Here is a 19,745-nt window from a genome sequence, read left to right as displayed (position 1 = left end):
GGTGGGAGGGGAATCGAATTTTTAGTCAGTTTGCCACCTGGTGTTCGACTTGAATCGAACTTCTCAGACAGCCTGATATCCGATTGAACATGTACGCTGTTTGCTCATCCTATCCTATTAATATTATAAATGTGAAAGTTTGTGAGTTTGGATGTTCGGATGTTTGTTCCTCAATCACGCAAAACCCGCTCGACCGATTTGGCTGAAATTTTCCACAAACATAGTCTCTACACTCGATTGCGCAATAGGCTACTTTTCGTCACAATAGCGCACATACGTTTGTGCCAGGACCCCCACAAAACCCAAACTCACACCACCATCTCTGCAGTCTCACACACTTTGGACCATAGCAAGCCCCAAAATTCATATTGCCCTCTGCAGCCTCGCCCCTAACCCCACACAATCACATATACACAGACTTTACCACTTTGCCCCTCACCTTACCGATACTCCAGGAGGCTCTCTTTAGCGCTCCGGAGCAGCCATGTTTGCCGACCCCCACCGCTCTGACAATCCGCGACACCGCCCACCCATGTCAATACCCCTAGGCGTTCTAATAAATGCAAAAAAAAAAAAAAGTAAAAAAATATATAAAAACAAATAAAAAGGATTAAAAATTCAAATCACCCCCCTTTCCCTAGAACACATATAAAAGTAGTTGAAACACATACATGTTAGGTATCCCTGCGTCCGAAATCGCCCACTCTACAAAGCTATACAAATATTTTTCCTGTTCGGTAAACGCCGTAGCGGGAAAAATGGTCAAAAGTGCCAAACTGCCGTTTTTTCACTGTTTTGATTCTGATAAAAATTTGAATAAAAAGTGATCAAAGCAATAACATTTCCCCAAAATGGTAGAACTACAAAGTACACCCGGTCCCTCAAAAAAAGACGCCCTATACATCCCCGTACACGCACGTATAAAAAAAGTTACGGCTGTCGGAATATGGCGACTTTTCAAAAAAAAAATTTTTTAACACAGTTTTGGATTTTTTTTAAGGGGTCAAAATGTAAATAAAACCGTAGAAATTTGGTATCTCCGGAATCGTAACGAAACACGGAATACAGGGGACATGTCATTTTGGTTGCACAGTGAACGCCGTAAAACCAAAGCCCGTAAGAATGTCGCAGAAATGCATTTTTTCTTCAAATCCACCCCATTTTGAATTTTTTCCCTGCTTCCCAGTACATTATATAGACTAAATAATGGTGGCATCATGAAGAAAAATTTGTCCCGCAAAAATTAAGACCTCATATGGCTCTGGGAGCGGAGAAATAAAAAAAGTTATGGGGTTTAAAAAGAGAGGAGTCAAGAATGAAAAACGAAAATCAAAAAATGCCATCGGCGGGAAAGGGTTAACTTCAAATCTGTCTTAAATTCACTATGTAAAGTTTCTCACAACACCGTATAGCAGCTCAAATACAAATTACATCCAACACAAAAGTCTCACGTATTCTCTGAATTACAGCAAAAACAAGATACAAAGTTACATTTCATATCCCATACCTTATACACAGTACGAAAACCTTACCCACGTCTGTATATACCCACTTCTACAATCACTGCAGTAAATTCAGTATTATACAACTTTTACGCACTCTAGGTAGGAGACGAATAGCCTTTCTTAAGGCTATTCCGACGCGGTACTTAGAAAAAAAATCATGTCTGCGTGATAGAATCCCTTTTTTTTTTTTTTTTTTTCAAAAAGCATACAGTTGCTCAATTAACCTTAATACGTTATATGTACCTGATAATGGTATTATTTTAAAAAACAAAAATAAAAAGATTTTACCAAAAAAATATCCCTCCATACATCTATTTTTAGAGAAAAATAAGATGAAGGCTTAGTAGTGCAAGTACCAAAAAAACAACCCCATTGGTCCTAAAGAAGTTAATTGTACATAGCATGATTTGTGCAGACTTTTACAGTGATTTTTCTGTTCACATTATTTGTTTGTAATTTATTTCTCTCATTTGTATTTTTCCTGCTCTTTAGGCAAAAAATGAGCCTGCTGGTAAGAAACCTTCAGACAAGAAAGAAATTGAGCCAAAAAGGGAGAAATCCTCAAGTAGTGACCAGCAACATTCAGCTGAAAATTTGGGAAAGTAAGATTAGAAAGTAAAACCTTCTGACAGTTTTTGCGAAAAGTTATTAGGTCTTTAAGGTCCTCACTAAGGTCATCAGATTAAGGCAGTCATAGACTTGCATTGTGAGATTGACCTTTTAAATTTCCCCCAGGGTATCTTGCATTATCAACTCCAATTTTTTAGCATAGATTGGTGATAATGCGACGTGCCTTTCTTTGCATTTTCTGCAAATGTGGACAGAGGGAGGTGCGCTGGGAAGGGGATGTGTTCGCGAAATAGGTTTATTTAGAATATCTTACAAGAAACTGGCATGAGTCATATTGGAAATATACGCCAGCCTTCAGACTAGCCTTGCTTCAGTAATGCCATTCTTAATAAACTCCACCATCTTAGTGCTTTAGAGGAACAGATTGTCAATGCTCCAGAAAGGGATTCACCTAAAGAGGTTTTCCGGCCAGAAATCTTTTTTTTTTTTTTTTTTTTTAAAAAGGTCTGCTAGTGTTATTAATAGGTTAATAACTGCTCCCATATAAGTTATAAGCAGCATTTTGAGTGATTTCTGGGTTTCTCTGGGAGTATCTAGCATTTTTCTGCATTTTCACTTACAAATACAGAATTTGTTTACTTACAAATTGTATTGCAGTTTATGGGAGATGCTCAATATTACTATTGAGACTGGTCAGGGGAGGCTCCCGCATGGCACAGTAACAGGTCGGCTAGTAGTAATGCCTGATCGTGGGCATTAGCTCTTAAGACTTGTGGCTGCTCTTAAGACTCGGCCGCCATCTTTAAAGGGCTTCTACCATTAAAGCAACTTTTTTTTTTCTAATTACCACGTCGGAATAGCCTTAAGAAAGGCTATTCGTCTCCTACCTTTAGATGTGGTCTCCGTCGCGCCGTTCCTTAGAAATACCGGTACTTACCGGTATGTTAATGAGGTCTCGGCAGCAATTGGGGCATCCTTCTTCTTCATCTGCCTCCTTCCCTTGTCTGTCGTCTTCTTTCTTCGTCATGTCTGACACCTGCAATTGCGTGCATGCGCAGTACGCTCCTCACATCTTCGCCGAACAGAGTGTACTGTGCATGCTCAGTAAGGTCCGTACAGCCCTCCGATGCGCGAGTGAACTCATCCAGGCTCAAACAGCACTTGGGGCATCCCTAATGCTTCCAGAGAACTCACCAGCGCCACCTCCATCTTCGGCAGGAATGTCGTTTTCCTGTGTCCTCTTCCGGTGGAGGCGGTGAAAGTTGTAGGCCTCGGGCAGAGCCTACTGCGCACGCCCGTGGCCACAAGAAAAATGGCCGCTTACACAGTAAGTAAGCGGCCATTTTCTTGTGTTCTGTGGGCTTGCGCAGACTGCTCTGCCAGAGGCCCGGGGCCTACAAGTTTCACCGCCTAGTTCTCTGGCACGCCCCCAGTGCTGTTTGAGCCCCTAGTGCTGCGAGATAACTCTTTTACATGCCGGTGTAAACCAGCATAACCGACGTGGAGAAGACAACTAATGGAAACGAATAGCCTTTCCTACATGTTAGGGACAAAAAAATTCATTCTCAATGTGTAAGCCGATGGCTGGTCAAGTAATGGGGGGGGGGGGGTGTACATCTCACCCAGACTAGTAAGATGGGTGAGATGAGAAAACTCCAGAAAGAACGTTTCTCAGCAGATAACTATTGTTATAGAGTTCCGGTTACTGGGCTGGATTTTTAGGAATGGCAGGTAGGTTGGTAGTGGGAATTGTCATTCCACCCTCCTCCAGTCCACACTTTTGGGATGTTCCTGCAGCGACTCAGCTGTTGAGAGCCTCCTCGTCAAGGTGGCTTAAGAAGTCCGCTCCAGCAGCAGACTGGGAACCGCAGAGCTTGGCTGGAGAGCCAACAGAGAGGTCATATTTTTGGAGCTGTGTCCTGAATGATTCTACTGGCTTCTGGCTTTCTAGGTGAGGTAACCTATTCTATGTTTAGTTAGAGCCTAGCCAGGCAGGTATTTATTTTTGTATTGTTTCCTTTTGTTGCTGCACTACCTTTTTGAGTGAAAATAAACTCTACCTTTGTTTTGGACTAAAGAATCTGGACTTTTGTGTCCATGCCACCCCACCTAGCAACCCAAGGCCCTGACAAATGATAGGATCCCTTTAAGCTCCAGGTCTTTACCATAGACATAAATTTAGAAAACCAATTTCTGGTTTATTTGGTTACCACTAAGGTAGAGCTAATCACGTTCTGTCAAAATAGCAATACTCCACCATTCATCTGCTGTTTTTATTCCAAAGTTTACAGTGTCCCCATTGGTCTCTTATTGTTTTTCGTGATTAAATCTGAAGAAACAGCAAATCACCACTTAGTGGCTACAATGATAATTGTCAGCAACTGATTAACAGGCTGAGTTTGCATTTCTTGTGTGTCAAGACAAGGCTTAGAAAAATTGATTATTTAAATCCTCCAGTATTTTTAAAAAGGGTTAAATGGTCTGGGTTTAGAGTTATCTGAACTTACCCCTCGTTCACATATGCGTTATCCGCATGGAGACCCTCTCCCTGAATGGACTACTTAATTCATTTGCAAGCGGTGTTCAGTGAAAGCACACGGACCCCATAGACTTCAATGGGGTCTGTGTGGTTGCACGCGCTGCCCGCACGAATCATGCAGACAGGAAAGTAGATTGTGAACTACTTTCCTGTCCACATGTTCTGTGTGGAGATCTGGCTGCAAGCACATGGACCCCATTATAGTCCATGGGGATCTGTGTGTTTTACTGCACAGCAATTGCATTTGGTATTCCGCTAGCAGAAATAGGAACCCATTGTAGTCAATGGGAGGCTTTTTATTCAGCGCTGAGATTACACTCCAAATTCCTCACCATTTTCCTCCATGTGAATGGACCCTTAGAGGACTGAAACACCTTCTCTTTTCTTTTTGGCAGAAGATTCCATGAATATTTTATCCCAGAAAATCTCTTTAAAAGGTGGTGGTGAATATGATATATCCTTGGATTGTCAGAATGTGTTTGATTTAAAAGTGTGGATTAGGCTCTAGATCATGATGAATGTTGGCCTAATAGGGAATGTATATATAGGAATTTTTTTTTTACTTTTATTTTGTATTGTACTGTACCTTTTGGATGTGGACCCCTCAGTAAAACGTAAATAGTGAGATAAACACTGCCTTTCATTTTATTATCTACTTACTAGAGTTGATAATATTATATCACTTATTTCCTCTGTTAAAATGAGCACTTTGTGCAATCGTATGTGGGAACTGCATTTTCTAACTAAATCCTTTCAAATATATAAATCTTTTCTTTCTTTTTTTTTTTTGTGAAGGTATGTCACTTTTTCATAGCAGTCTTACAGTTGACGTAAATTCCAAGGATATGATACTTTGTTTGATATAATGTTTATATAATGTTATAATGTATATAATGTTTATATTTATGAAGGTCTTCACCAAGCAAGAAAGATGACGTGCCTGACAAAGATGATGGCAGACCTAAAGTGAAGGATAGCGAAGGGCGCAGAAGTAGAACTTCTGATCATTCCAGAAGTAGCAAATCTGGTATGTCTTCTTAGCTATGTTACTTTTTTTAAATAGCTGGTTGTGAGATTATCTAGAAGATAATAAAATTGAGTCACCATAGAGCTCTGCCTTGAGCCGGAGAATATTGGTGCTGAATGTTGATTTTCCTTCAGCAAGGAATGAAAAAAGCTCAACAATGTAGTGTAAAATGTTATTTTGATGCTGTGCAAGAGTGCAGAATCAAGCTGTATGGGGTACCCAAAGAGGACCTTTTCCATCCTCATAGATGTGCAGTATTTTATACTGTTAGAAATCCGACAGTGCACTTAATTCAGCTCACTGTATGCTTTCCTCCTTAATTCCTGTACCTCTTTAGTGGTAATAGAATACGGATACAGACTGATCATTACACGGGGGTGAATGCAGAGGGAGGAGGCTCTGTCTGCATCTGTCGTTATAATGTCCGTTTCTCTCATCCTGTATACAGATGAGTGCAACAGACCTTAACCCTGTAAGAATGCAGCCTAAAACTGCCTAACGTTTTCTGGACCGACAATAGACTATATATGTCCGGATAGTCCATTTCCAACTCTACAAGGATGTATATATACGCTAGCTTCTGCCCGCGACTTCGTCTGCGGGTTGTTGTTGGCAATGAGTTCTCTCGCAGCACTGGGGGCTGGCCCTAGCACTCAAACAGCACTGAGGGCGTCCCCAATGCTGCGATAGAACTCTCTCTCGCTGGGTTCACACTTGTACGCCTGCGCAGTCGGCTCTGCCATAGGACTGCAGGCAGAGCCGAGTGCACATGCCAGCGGCTATTTTTTTGTGTCCACTTACGCGAGCATGCGCAGTACGCTCTGTACTCCATAGAACTACAGGACCGTACTGCGCATACCGACGAAAAACAGATTTTTAACCGAATGGCGGGGCGAAGAAGACACCTAACGGTAGGAGAAGAATAGCCTTCTTAAGGCTATTCAGACATGTCAACTGGAAAAAAAAGTTTTAAATGGTAGAATCCCTTTAAAGGTGTAAAAGCACCCTACAGTTAAACAATTTCTCCTAAACATGGGAATATATGTGATGTAATCTGCTCTATGGGTACGTCGTGGAGCTCAGAATGGAAAAAGTGCAGTTTTGATTTTAGAACGTCCTGTCACTTTTGCAGAGCCACTTAATTTCCATTAAAGGGAGTCTTATCATTGGGATTTTTTAATTTCAACTAAATCTATCTTCATGTAGCCTTCAGAAAGGCTATTATAGGCATACAATAGCCTGGCCCGTTGAAGTGGCTGAGTGTACAGCACCTGCTGCGTGCAAAATCTTGGATTTCTTCTTACACAGGCAGGCACAGTACACCTGCTTATGTAAGAAGTAAGTAAAGAAGAAGAAAAGGAGGCTTCAACTATAATCACAAAGGCAGCAGGGATGCAGATCCACGCTGATGAAGTGCGGGTGTCTGGAGCACAGTGGGAATGTCCCCTGTACTCCGTGAACGCTAATTTGCTTAAAGGGTAAGGGTATCATTGGGAAAAGTCACTTTTAACTAATCACATCCTTGCACAGCCTTTAGAAAGGCTATTCCACACCTACCTTTAGTATGTAAATTGCCTCAGCAGTTTTTGAATAAGTATGTTTTTATTCATATGCTAATTGGACTGGGTGCATGATGCATCGTGCACAGGGGCGTAACTACCGTGGTAGCAGCGAAGGAAGCTGCCACAGGGCCCGGGATACTAGGGGGCCCAGTTACAGCTGCTACCGCTGCGGAATTTTATTAAATTTTTTTTTTTTAAAAAAAAAAATAGGCCATTACCTGCTGGTGTAACTCCAGCACGTAACAAGTCCTATTTACTGCAGTGTCGGGGGCTGCCTGAAGATGAAGTGGAGCTGCCTCCTCCACAGTCCATCTTTTAACAGTAGTAAAGTCAGCAATTGCTGCCTTTACTACTGCACCCAAGCAGGGGCCGCCTGCTGTCCGGGCCCCTGCCTCCCAGCACTTGCATAGTGACAGCGGACAGGTGAAACTTCTATCTTCTGCCCGCTGTCCCCAAGCCCTGTGTCGGCATCTATACTAGTAGATTGAAGGACCTGAGACATGACGTCATCATGATGTCATCAAAGGTCCTTTAATCTACTAACATATACTCAGTGTCTTATGTGGGCGGAGCTTTCCAGATTGTACAGGTCAGTGTACAATGGGGGGGAATGGGTTATAGGCTGTGAGGAAGAGGGGTACATGGGTGTGCAGACTGTGTGTGAGAGAGTCTTCTCCCCCATTCCTTCCTTCCTTTCTCACATCCAGCCTGCACACCTATGTACCCCTCCTATGCACGTTCTGCACCCCCCATTCTGCAATATGTGAGCAAGAGGAGGGAATGGGTGGTGTAGGCTGTGTGTGAGCAAGAGGGGTACATGGGCATGCAGGCTGTGTGTGAGCAAAGAGGGTGACCTGGGGGTGCAGGCTGTGTGTGAGAAAGAGTGTGGTGGAATGGGGGGTTCCCCCCTCCAGATCACCCTCTTGCTCGCACACAGCTTGCACCCCCATTTCCCCTCTTGCTTATACACACCCTGCACCCACGTCACCGTCTTATTCACAAACCGCCTACGCGCCCATGTCAAAAGTTCGCCACGGGGCCCACCATTCCTAGTTACGCCACTGATCGTGCACCCTCTTTGCTATTTTTTCCTATGGGTGTACACAGCACAGGCTGCTGACTTCCTGCTTCCTGTTTGTGTGCACACACACATAGGAGAGCAGAGAGGAGGCTGCTGGGAACTCATTAGCATATGAATAAAAACGGACTTATTCAGAAACCACTGACGCTAGGTTCACACCTGCGTTCTTCTTTCCGTTCTGTGCTTTCCATCTTCTGCATGCCAGAAGATGGAAAGCACAGACCGGGTCCGGCCGTGAGCGGCGGTGAGCGTTTTATGCTCTCCGACGCAAAACCAGATTTTTTAATCCGGACACAGAGTACTGCATGTCCGACTCTGTGTCCGGATTATAAAACCCGGTTTCGCGGCGGAGAGCATAAAACGCTCACCGCCGCTCACAGCCGGACATCTCTCTCACCCATTCAAATGAATGGGTGAGAGAGACTCCTGCAGGTTTCCGTCTCCTGCCTCTGTTTTAGGCAGGAAACAGAAACCTCAAGTACGGAGTTCACAACGCTGATGTGAACGAGCCCTGAGGCAATAAGACGCACCTAGGTTTTAGAGGAGGAAAATAGGGAAAAAAAATTTTGAAGCAAAAACTGGTAAAATATTTAATATATGGGAGTTGTAGTTTTGCAACAGCTGCAAGGCCACATTGACAGGTGACCCTGCAGCTGTACGGGGACGCATAGAGCGTTTTTTTTTGCGGGGCCAGCTGTAATTTTTAGTTATACCATTTTGGGGGATATCTATTGCTTAGATCACCTTGTATTGAAAAAAAACAGGAGGTGATTTAGAACTTTTATTTATTTCATATTTTTAAAGCTTTTTTTTTTTTTTACTATTTTATTCCCCCCCCCGGGGCTTGAACCTGCGGTCACTTGATCGCAAGTCCCATAGACGGCAATACAACTGTATTGCCGTCTATGGGACATTCTGTCTATTAGTATTACGGCTGGTCATAGACCCAGCCGCAATACTAATACAGCAGTGACAGGCCCGGGAGCCTCATTAGGCTCCCGGCTGTCACCCGAACAGGTCGGCTCCTGCGATATCGCCGTGCAGGAGCCGGCCTGCAACTCTACAGGTATGGGGCCGGTGGGGACCGGCCCCGGGGGAGAAGGGGCCGCTGATACTGACCCGGCATCCGCTGTACTAGAGAGGCGGATGCCGGGGAGGGATAGACGTCGGGGCCTGAGACATCGCTACGATCCTCTGCCCTGCATGAAGCCCTGCCCTGCAGGGCAGAGGAGCGCAGCGATGTCTCAGGCCCCGGCACCTGTAATGGCGTCTATCACTTGCCGGCTTCCAGCTCTCTATTACAGCGGATGCCAGGCGCCACCTTCAGACTATAAGACGCACCCTTCTTTTCCCCAAAAATTTTGGGGAAAAAAAGTGCGTCTTATAGTCCGAAAAATACGGTAACCTTTAATTCATCTTAATAAAACAAACAAACAAAAAAAAAACCAGAAGCAAAAAATGGAAAAGCCAGAGAAAAACTCATAGTTCTCATGATGTCCGAATATGCAGAGCACCAGGATGGAAAAGCCTACGCATTTTGATGCATGTGCATCTTACTCATGGCAATATTGAACTTCTCCCACTTGCTGGAATATGTACTACCTCTAATTGACCCTATAATTAGGTCTACATGATAGACACATGTGTTAAAAGAAAACCTCACTGGTGTGAATGCACAATTAGCATTTAAAAGTGCATCATTGTAGTAATGAGTCTAGAGGGGATAATTCACAAGGCATGATTGACACTCAAAGTATGCAATAATATTACATTTTTTTTTTTTTTTCTTTTTTTTTCTTTTTTTTTTTTTTTTTTTGTAAATGTAGATTGTGAGCCCCACATAGATCTCACAATGTACATTTTTTTTTTTTTTTTTTTTTTTTTTTTTTTTTTTCCTATCAGTATGTCTTTTTGGAATATGGGATGGAAATCACATGCAAACACGGGGAGAACATACAAACTCCTTGCAGATGGTTTTTTGCCCTTGGTGGGATTTGAACACCAGGACTCCAGCGCTGCAAGGCTGCAGTGCTAACCACTGAGCCACCGTGTGGCCCCCCTCAATAATATTACATATTAAGAATAATTTCATGCACAGTGATACATGAGCGGTCCCTATTCCAAATAAAGCTATTAAGGATTTCAACTGAGTTGCTCATTTAAAAATAGTTATTCATGCGCGTGCAATCCTTTGCAGATAAAGGGGAGTGGCACTAGCCCAGATATAAAGCGTTCACTTCACATAAACCTCCTGCATTTGTAAAGTAAATGAGTAAATAGGTGGTTCAAATTGCCCCAAACATGCATGTAAGAAAATCATAATTTTGCAGGTAAGTAAATTGAACACCTACGTATGTGAGAACATAGATTATAGGTAAGTACTCACTAAAATCTGAAGAAATGCAGATCAACCGCAAATTAAACCCTGGCTCTGTTGATCACCTTTAGAGCCAACCAATTTTATCCATAAATAATTAACAGACGGTCTCCTCAAAAACCAATACAAATATAGCACAACAAAAACTCAAGGAACCAAGAAAATATAATTAAAATACCAAAAATGTTTACTGAAAATAGGAATATAAAAGACATATAACACAATGGAGGACAACACAGAGGTCCGCCCAAAAGGACCGGCGGACAGTACCGTACCCCTCCCACTAGTGGTGAACTGGAGATAACCCCTAAAAATATGTGGTATGCAATACATAAAAATTACCATAAATATAAGCAAAGGTAAGTATATACACTGTCCTAATAACGTGCACACTTCGGAAGGTAGTCATTGTATAAGAAATTGTCCCTATATATAAAGTGGCGGAACCCACCACTGATGGATAATATCTATTATAATTTTAAAAGTATCTACGGGGAATCAAATAAATAGTAAAGTGAAACCAGTTCTAATACATACCGATCGACATACTGACAGTGTCAGTATACCATATAAGGGGTCAGCACCAGAACGTCACCAGAGAACCAAGTGCCCCTGGAGTGGAGGCTCCAAAAAAAAGGGGTTGGTATATCCGCGCTTACCAAATGAAGAACTTTATTTAGCTCAATACACACAACGCGTTTTGGAGATTTAAAATCTCCTTTTTCAAGTGTAAGTGTAGGAAACTACACCACCTGGATTCCTGATGTCCTGGCACAGAGAGTTTCTGTGGCTTCCAAATGTCCATTTGATATTATATGTCTCTTCATTAGTTGTGACTTACAATTAATCCAGGTGAGAGTAAAACCACAACGATAATAATGGATTTTTTCACCTCTGTTGTGTACTCTCTTTATCTGCTGTTTGTGGATACACTTCAATCACTGCTGCGTATCAATATGTGTCAAATGTATTCCTCTGTCTTCACCATATCCCTCTCTTTTCAGAGCACGTTTTATCATTCAGGCAAACAGTATTACGCTATGTACTGCTTGGCTTTTTCTCTTTTTTTCCTCTTTTCTAAAATCAAACAGAAAGTAGACGGCGCCGTTCTGTTTACTGGCCAGACCAGGGTTATGCATATCAACTCCCATTTTCTTTAATGGGAGCCAAGATGAAGTGGCTCAGTTCAGATACTAAACAGAATGAAGTTTATTCTGCATGTTTGGGTAAATCGGCTGATGAGAACAGCTGTTCATTGGGGATACCAGATGTCGGATCCTCTGTAATCTGATATTTATAACCTATCCTCAGGATAGATGATCAATATTTTTATCTCTTGGTTCTTTACTTTTTTTTTTTTTTTTCCTCTCTCTCTCTCTTTAGGAAGCAGAGGCGCTGAAAGAACTGTTGTTATGGATAAATCAAAAGGAGAGCCAGTAATTAGTGTGAAAACCTCTTCTGAAAGAGTAAGTCCTTAGTCACTCACTTGTTCCTTTATTGACATGTCAAACATCTGTAAAAAAAAACAAAAAACGCTGAGATATCGCTTTGCATTTGGCTATATTTAACTTTTTTAACATGCATCTTATTTTCTCCTTGATGGCCCCACAGAAGGTTGAATCTCCACCAACTCTTAGGGACAGGAAAGCATATAGCGGCTTCCATCTTTCCTAGCGGGCTTCAGTACTCCTTCAGGAGGTTTCATCCACTCTGTATCCCTCTGAGGATTCTACTGAGGCCTCGGGTGTGCATTTTATGGTCCGCTTTTGGTTTTGGGGTGGGTGCTGGAAAAAGGATCCAGTCTTCTCATTGGCCGGGAAAACCAAGTTTTAAGCAAAGACCAAAGGGGGGGAGGGGTTCTCCTTTGAGGTAGAACCTGGTTGTTTACTCATGCTTATACTTTGCTGAAAGACAAAAGAGACCTGAAAGACCTCTTTGAGGTGTACATCACTCTCTTGTAATTTACAATAACCTAAGAGACGTATTCACCATTACATTTATTTATTGTTGCAAGTGATATTTGCAATAGGTTTTTCGTGTGCCTGTGAGCTTGATGCTTTTTGTACTTTCTGTACTATTTGTACATTTTATATTCATATTTTATTATTCTTTGTATCTTTCTTTTAGCAAAATCTGCACTTGAGAAAGGACCCGTGGTGGTCCGAAACGCGTCGTGCTTTTTATTTTTTCCAATAAATCCATCATTTACTATTTTATCGACTCTTGGCTGTTATACAAGATTTACCAGTGAGCGCAGACCTCTGCCTTCCTATATTTTAATATACTTTGCTGGGAGAGGCTTCCTGTAGATCTGGCCATGAGCCTATTATTCTTCAAGCCCTAGTAAGTGTTTGGAAGCCATATATTACAATTATTAGGGGGAGGGGGACTTGCCCTCATTCCCGAGTTGTGTATTTATTTAGGATAAGGAAATAACTAGAAAAAATAGTATTATGTCAAGCATGTACTGAAAAATAATTAAAGATCAGCCATTTTAATGGAATAAATCAAGGGAAAAATCAAGAGATTTCATAGTCTGTTGTCTTTCCCTGTCATTCACTCCCACTGAACGGTTTCCAGCTCAAAAAAAAAATAAATTGTTGTTGACCATGGTTCCATAGGGTAGTGAAAGTTCTGTTCCATCAAAACCTCAGTTTCCATAGCAGAAAAGGATACTTCTCCTTGGAATTTACTAAGCAGTGTTCATCTGCAGAACTAGGGATACTGAAGATGTACAAAAAACACAAACAATCCATGACCAGCAAATCTTGGATCCTATGACTTTGAATATGTCTTTAAAATATTAACTTTTAATAAATATTATTAAAATTAATATCTCGGTACCTAAAAAATCATCACCCATGGAACTTGGGTTCACATTTATAGTTTTATAAAATCCATGGGTAATTCCGTTACTTTGCCAACACTTGTGGGAATATCTTGGCTCCCCTGCGCCCTTATGTGAAGCGCACTCTATAGAATACGAGCACCATATAGAAATCCCCTTATGAGAACCATTTTGTGGTCGAAATGTTGATACACATATATATATATATATATATATATATATATATATATATATATATATATATAGCACACGTGTATTTCAGATACTTATAGTGAAGCAGTGAATTTTATTCTGCAGAAATAGCAACACATTAAAAAATAATATAAATGAGGTATCGCCGTAACCGTACCAACCCGCAAAATAAAGGTAACATGTTACTTATGCTGTACGCTGCACGGGAAAAAAAATAAATGCTAAAAAGCAATGCCAGAATTGATGTGTCCTTTTATATCCCACCCAGAAAGAGTTAATAAAATGTAGTCAATAAGTTACAGGCACCCCAAAATGGTGGCATTGAAAAGCACATCTAATACCGCAAACATCAAGCCCTCATATGGCCACATTGCCAGAAAAAAAAAATCTAGCTTGTACAATGTGAAGACAAAAACCCCAAAAGTCGCCAAATCATTTGAACGTAAGTGGCTGTGAATAGAAGGAAATGTATAATCTGTGCGAGTGTTTTCAGGGGACACCCCATATTTAGAGCTTATGAGAGAGAAGACACCTGCGCTAATCCCCCAGAATGCCCCTCTTCCCCGTCCGTGTCAAAGGAGCTAGTGGGAAAATAGATTGGGATTTGGTGTACCCAATTTACTCCGCACAGCTTAAATATTCACTTCGGGGTTACTAATGCTCACTACATCACTTGATAAATTCTTTGAGGGGTGCGGTTTTCAAAATGGGGTCACTTTCTAGAGGTTTCCACTGTGTTGACTCCTCAAGGGCTTTGTAATTGCGACATGGTTCCTGAAACTGATCACAGCCAGATCTGCCCTCTAAAAGCTCCTTGGCCCACCTTCCCTTCTGCGTCTCGCTGTACATCCATATATTATTTTACACCCACAAGTGGGGTACTATGGTAGTAGGGAGAACTTGCATAACAAATTGTGGGATGCGTTTTCTCCTTTAACCCCTTGTGTGTGCAAATTCTAGGGCGAAACGGAAATATTAGTAAAATAAAATCAAATTTGAAAATTTCACCTCCAATTTGTAATAATTCCTGTTAAGCACTTATAGGGTTAAAATACTAGGTATATGTTGTTTTGGCTTATTTAAGGGGTGCAGTTTTGAAAATTGGGTGATTTATGGGGGTTTTTAATACAAGGGTCTTTCAAAACCCCTTCATAACTGGATTATTCCATTAAAAAATGGGTTTTGGAAATTTCTTGAAACTTTTGAATATTGTTGTTTCACTTGTAAACCTTCTAATGTCCGTAAAAAATAAAAGGGTGACTAAAGTTTGATGCCGACATAAGCAGAGATCTGGGAAATGAGATTTATGATATAATTTTGGCGGTATGACTATCTGTATGCAATGCACATCATTTCAAACTTTATAAAATGAATATTTTTCAAAATTTCCACCAAATTTCCTATTTTTTCATAACTAAACACAAAACATATCAACCAAAATTTACCAATAACATGAAGTACAATGTGTTACGAAAAAACAATCTCAAAATCACTTTGGTAAGTTAAAACATTCCAAAGTTATTGCCACATAAAGTGACACATGTCAGTTTTGAAAAATCGAGCTTGGTCAGGAAGTCAAAAAGTGCTATCGGCGGGAAGGGGTTAAAAAGAACAAATATTTTTACCACCTATTTCTACATGTAATAATTGGTTTTTTTTTTACTATATCGCTAAACATGTAATTTATTAAGAAGAGTAGTAAAGAAGTTACATCCTCATTCTATAAAATATGAGCAAATATGGTGTTCGGCTCCATCTGAGTTAAAGTGATTCAATCATTAAAATGACATTTTATTGTCCCCAACATGTAGGAATAGCCTTGAGAAAAGCTATTCTTGTGCAACCTTTAGATGTTTTCTCCGGGCCGCCGTTCGGTAGAAATCCCAGTTTTCTTCTGTATGCAAATCAGTTCTCTCGCAGCACTGGGGGCGGTCTTCAGCACTTAAACAGCACTGGGGGTTTCCCCAATGCTGCGAGAGAACTCTCCAGCACCGCCTCCATCTTCGCCTGGAAAGGCTGCTCCCAGTGTCGTCTTCCGACGCTGGTTTCAAATTTTTGAGCATGCGCAGTTGGCTCTGCCGTTGGGCCTTGGGCAGAGCTGACTGCACATGCCAGCGGCCATTTTCTTGTGGCCACTTACCCCAGCTTACTGTGTAATCAGCCACATGAAAATGGCCGCTTACACCAGTTTACTGTGTAAGCAGCCTCAGGAAAATTGCCGCATGCATGCACAGTCGGCTCCGCCTGTGGCCCGATGGAAAAGCCGACTGTGCATGCCCAGAAGTTTGAAGCCAGTGCCGGAAGAAAGGAGAAAAAATGTCATGGTTAGGAGAAAAAAAATGTCATTTTAATGATTGAATCCCTTTAATATCTTTATTTAATTTTTGTTAAGTTTTAAAATGTCTGGTTTTCTTGGATACACAAAGGATGGACCAGCAGGATGCAAAAAAGTCAATTCTACATCTTCGTTTTCACAATCTATAGAGAGTACAGTAGCCAGCCATCAGCGCCGATCATATTCACAGGTAACAGAACTAGTTATGTCATCCATTTCCAATCTTGTGCCTCCTTCTACCACTTCATGAACTTCACTGTCATTGCTGAATGAAAAAATCCTTATTTTTATTTCTATTTCACTACATGGAATGAAAGTGTGGTATTGCTTAGTCCCTTTGATGGGTTCTGCTTCCCGTATACAATGTTTTAACAAACTCTCCTCCTCTTCCTAATCAGGACATGAAAGCTCTGAAGCTCTTTCTTATTTCCTGACTCTGCGGTGGACAGATACTTCACATGACGCTGGATTCACGCCAGCACCTAATTTGCGTTTTCAGGTTTCCGTCTTGTGCCGACAGAAGACAGAAACCTTACAGATCGTGTCCGGCCGTGAGCGTTTTGTACTCTCCACGACGAGTAACCGGGCACAAAGTCCTGCATGTCCGACTTTGTGTCCGGTTAAAAAAAAAAAAACTGTTTTACCGCAGAGAGCACAAAACTCTCACGGGCGCTCACAGCTGGACACTTTCCAAACCCATTCATTTGAATGGGTTTCAAAAATGTATGCAGGTTTCCGTTTCCTGCCCAGTTTCTGGCAGGAAACGGAAACCTGCATAACAGACTGGGGTGCAGATGTGAACGATCTCTTGCTGACAGAGTTGCTGGCTTGTCATCTGCTCTGCATTCACTTTCTATCCCTGTTCATTCTCAGGTTGAGCCCTAACAAAGGAGACTTAATGCCCGTTTTTTTCGAATGGACACAAAAGTCCTACATGTAGGATTTTTTTGTCTGCTTGAAAAAACCGACATGGTTGTAAATGGACACTAAAGGACACAAGATAAAATCCCATTGAAATGAATGGAAATTGCAAACAGACCATCGAGTGCCTATTGCTAAAATCTTGTACAGACAATAACCATGGACGCTGCTAAGTGGCACCAATGGTAGTGTGAACACCCCCTAAGCTGTAACATAATAAAATAATACAGTAATATCTTAAAATCATGGATTATTTGGTAAATATAGACCCCACAGTTTTAGATCACAGGCTGAACAGATCTGAATTCAAGATTTTTGAATTGTCACTGTAATAGTTATACTTTAAAATATGATCCCATCGCGATCCCATCTTGAATTTTGATACAGATGTGGCTCGGAGCATAGCAGGCACATGTGCATTTTTGGAAATTTTTAAAGTGAACGTTTTTTTCAGAAATGCGTTTTAAAATTTTGCGTTTCCGTTCAGATGGGTAAAATATTAACAAAGATACTCTTGTGACATATCTGGCGAAAGCCTGGACAGTTCTGAGTAGAATGGTGTTTATTTTGTTTCTCTATCTTTTTTCTAGCCTGAGTTATGAGGAGAAATGTAAAGGCAGGCAACACAGAAATTCACACTTTTTCTGAACTTTGAAAATCAAATAAATAAAAAAAAAAAAATCTAGAATTTTTTTTTTTTCTTTACATTTTGCATTCTCTGACACAATATAGAGTATTTCACACTATAGAGGTAAGTATCCTTGGTTCACTTGACATGGAATGACCCACATAGATAGATAGATAGATAAGATAAGATAATCCTTTAAGATAGATAGATAGATGGATGGGTGTGTGTATGTATGTGTGTGTGTATATATATATATATATATATATATATATATATATATATATATATATATATATATAATTTTTTTTTTTTTGGGGGGGGGGAACTGTATATAAAACAAGCACTTTCGTGCCATTTTCATATAAAATATGATATATAAGATGCATATAAATTCTCATAATTTTCTAAAAGTGTAAACCAAACAAAACTACTGTATATTGACTCGAGTATAAGCCTAGGGGGGAAATGCAGCAGCTGCTGGAAAATTTAAAACTGGTCTTAGTTTTTGGGTGCAGTAGTTGCTGGGGAAGGGGAGAGGGTGTTTTGGTTGTCTGTCTGCCCCTTCCCTGAGCTTGAGGACTGAGGTTTTTTTCCCCCACTTGGAACTCAGCCTGGCTGAATATAGGGTATCTGCAGTGCTCCTATTTACCCCTTCCCGACAGAACAGGAGCACTGCAGACCCTATATTCAGTAGACCGGACACTTTCAGACACAGGAATACCGAACATGTATGTGTTTCACAGTATCGGTAATTTTCCACTCATACATGTATTCTAGGTTTTCAATATTGATGGACTTAATTATTGATTGCTGTCCTTTTGTTAAAGAGGACCTTTCACCACTTTTGGGCACATGCAGTGTTATATACTGCCAGAAAGCCGACAGTGCGCTGAGTTCAGCGCACTGTCGGCTTTCCCAATCTGTGCCCGGTGTGAAGAGCTTACGGTCCGGTACCGTAGCTCTTCTATGGTCAGAAGGGCGTTTCTGACCATTAGCCAGAGACGTCCTTCTGCCTCGCGGCGCCAATCGCGCTGTGCTGTGGAGCGGGGAGGAACGCCCCCTCCCTCTGCTTACACAGCTCGTCCATAGACGAGTATTATCAGGAGAGGGAGGGGGGAGTTCCTCCCCGCTTCACAGTACAGCGCGATAGGCGCCGCGAGGCAGAAGGACGTCTCTGGCTAATGGTCAGAAACGCCCTTCTGACCATAGAGCACTACGGTACTGGCACCGTAAGCTCTTTACACCGGGCACAGATCGGGAAAGCCGACAGTGCGCTGAACTCAGCGCACTGTCGGCTTTCTGGCAGTATATAACACTGCATGTGCCCAAAAGTGGTGAAAGGTCCTCTTTAAGCTTAAAATTTCTAGTACCGGTACCCACCATCTGGGCATTGGGAACTGCGGTTTTTACCGCATTATTTATTGTTTTTGTTGTTAAACTCTCACTGCTTTGCATCTTCCTCTCCAGATGAACTTGTTTTTTTTTTTCGTTTTGTTTTTTACACCAAAACAAATGTATCGAGAGTTCTTTGTTTGGTAGCTTTACACTACTTACTATTTTTTTTTAGTGGTGCCTGTATAGTCAAAAATGCATGGCTAACTTTCTATGGTGTGTTTACATCTGCCTATATACTTAAGGGGATTCCCAGAGAGTTAGGCTGTATTCACACAGAGTAACGCCAGGCGTTTTTTGTGTGTTTTTTGCACATAGCGCCGCGTTTACGCCACGTAGCGCCGCGTTAACGCGGCGCTATGTGCAAAAAACACAAAAAACGCCTGGCGTTACTCTGTGTGAATACAGCCTTAGGAAGCTTTTTATGTAGTCCACTGATATGTACAGTGGCCACACAACTTAATTCATTATACATGTGGGATTCAGGTGGTTAGGTTTATTTTTTTCAATCTGAATGATTTCCTATACTGAGATTTATTAAGTCATTATCATTGGCCTATATCTGCCGTTGTCATAATAATATCTGTACGGCAGTAATTGTGTGATCTTTTGTCCTTATTTTATGGATTATCACAATTGTACCCACATCTTAAATTTATTTTAAGATAGTCACTATCAAGAATTCGCTCTAGGGAGGGGGATAGGGGGTCCCAGACAAAAGTTTGCACCAGGGCACACAAGACTTTAGTTACGCCACTGCTCTCTTTA

General features: G+C 41.4%; 1 protein-coding gene across 2 annotated transcripts in view; it reads left to right on the top strand.

The window, feature by feature from the left end:
* Positions 1–19,745, top strand: part of LOC142214220 (scaffold attachment factor B2-like) — a 201,967-nt gene that overhangs the window by 108,351 nt on the left and 73,871 nt on the right. For both annotated transcript variants that reach the window (XM_075283092.1, XM_075283083.1), the window contains exons 9-11: positions 1,998–2,107; positions 5,526–5,641; positions 12,045–12,127. In XM_075283092.1, the coding sequence (XP_075139193.1) occupies positions 1,998–2,107; positions 5,526–5,641; positions 12,045–12,127 (309 nt within the window). The remainder of the gene's footprint in view (positions 1–1,997; positions 2,108–5,525; positions 5,642–12,044; positions 12,128–19,745) is intronic.

This window comes from Leptodactylus fuscus, chromosome 1 (assembly GCF_031893055.1).
Source record: "Leptodactylus fuscus isolate aLepFus1 chromosome 1, aLepFus1.hap2, whole genome shotgun sequence".
Taxonomy (NCBI): domain Eukaryota; kingdom Metazoa; phylum Chordata; class Amphibia; order Anura; family Leptodactylidae; genus Leptodactylus; species Leptodactylus fuscus.
This window is presented reverse-complemented; position numbering and strand designations above follow the sequence as displayed.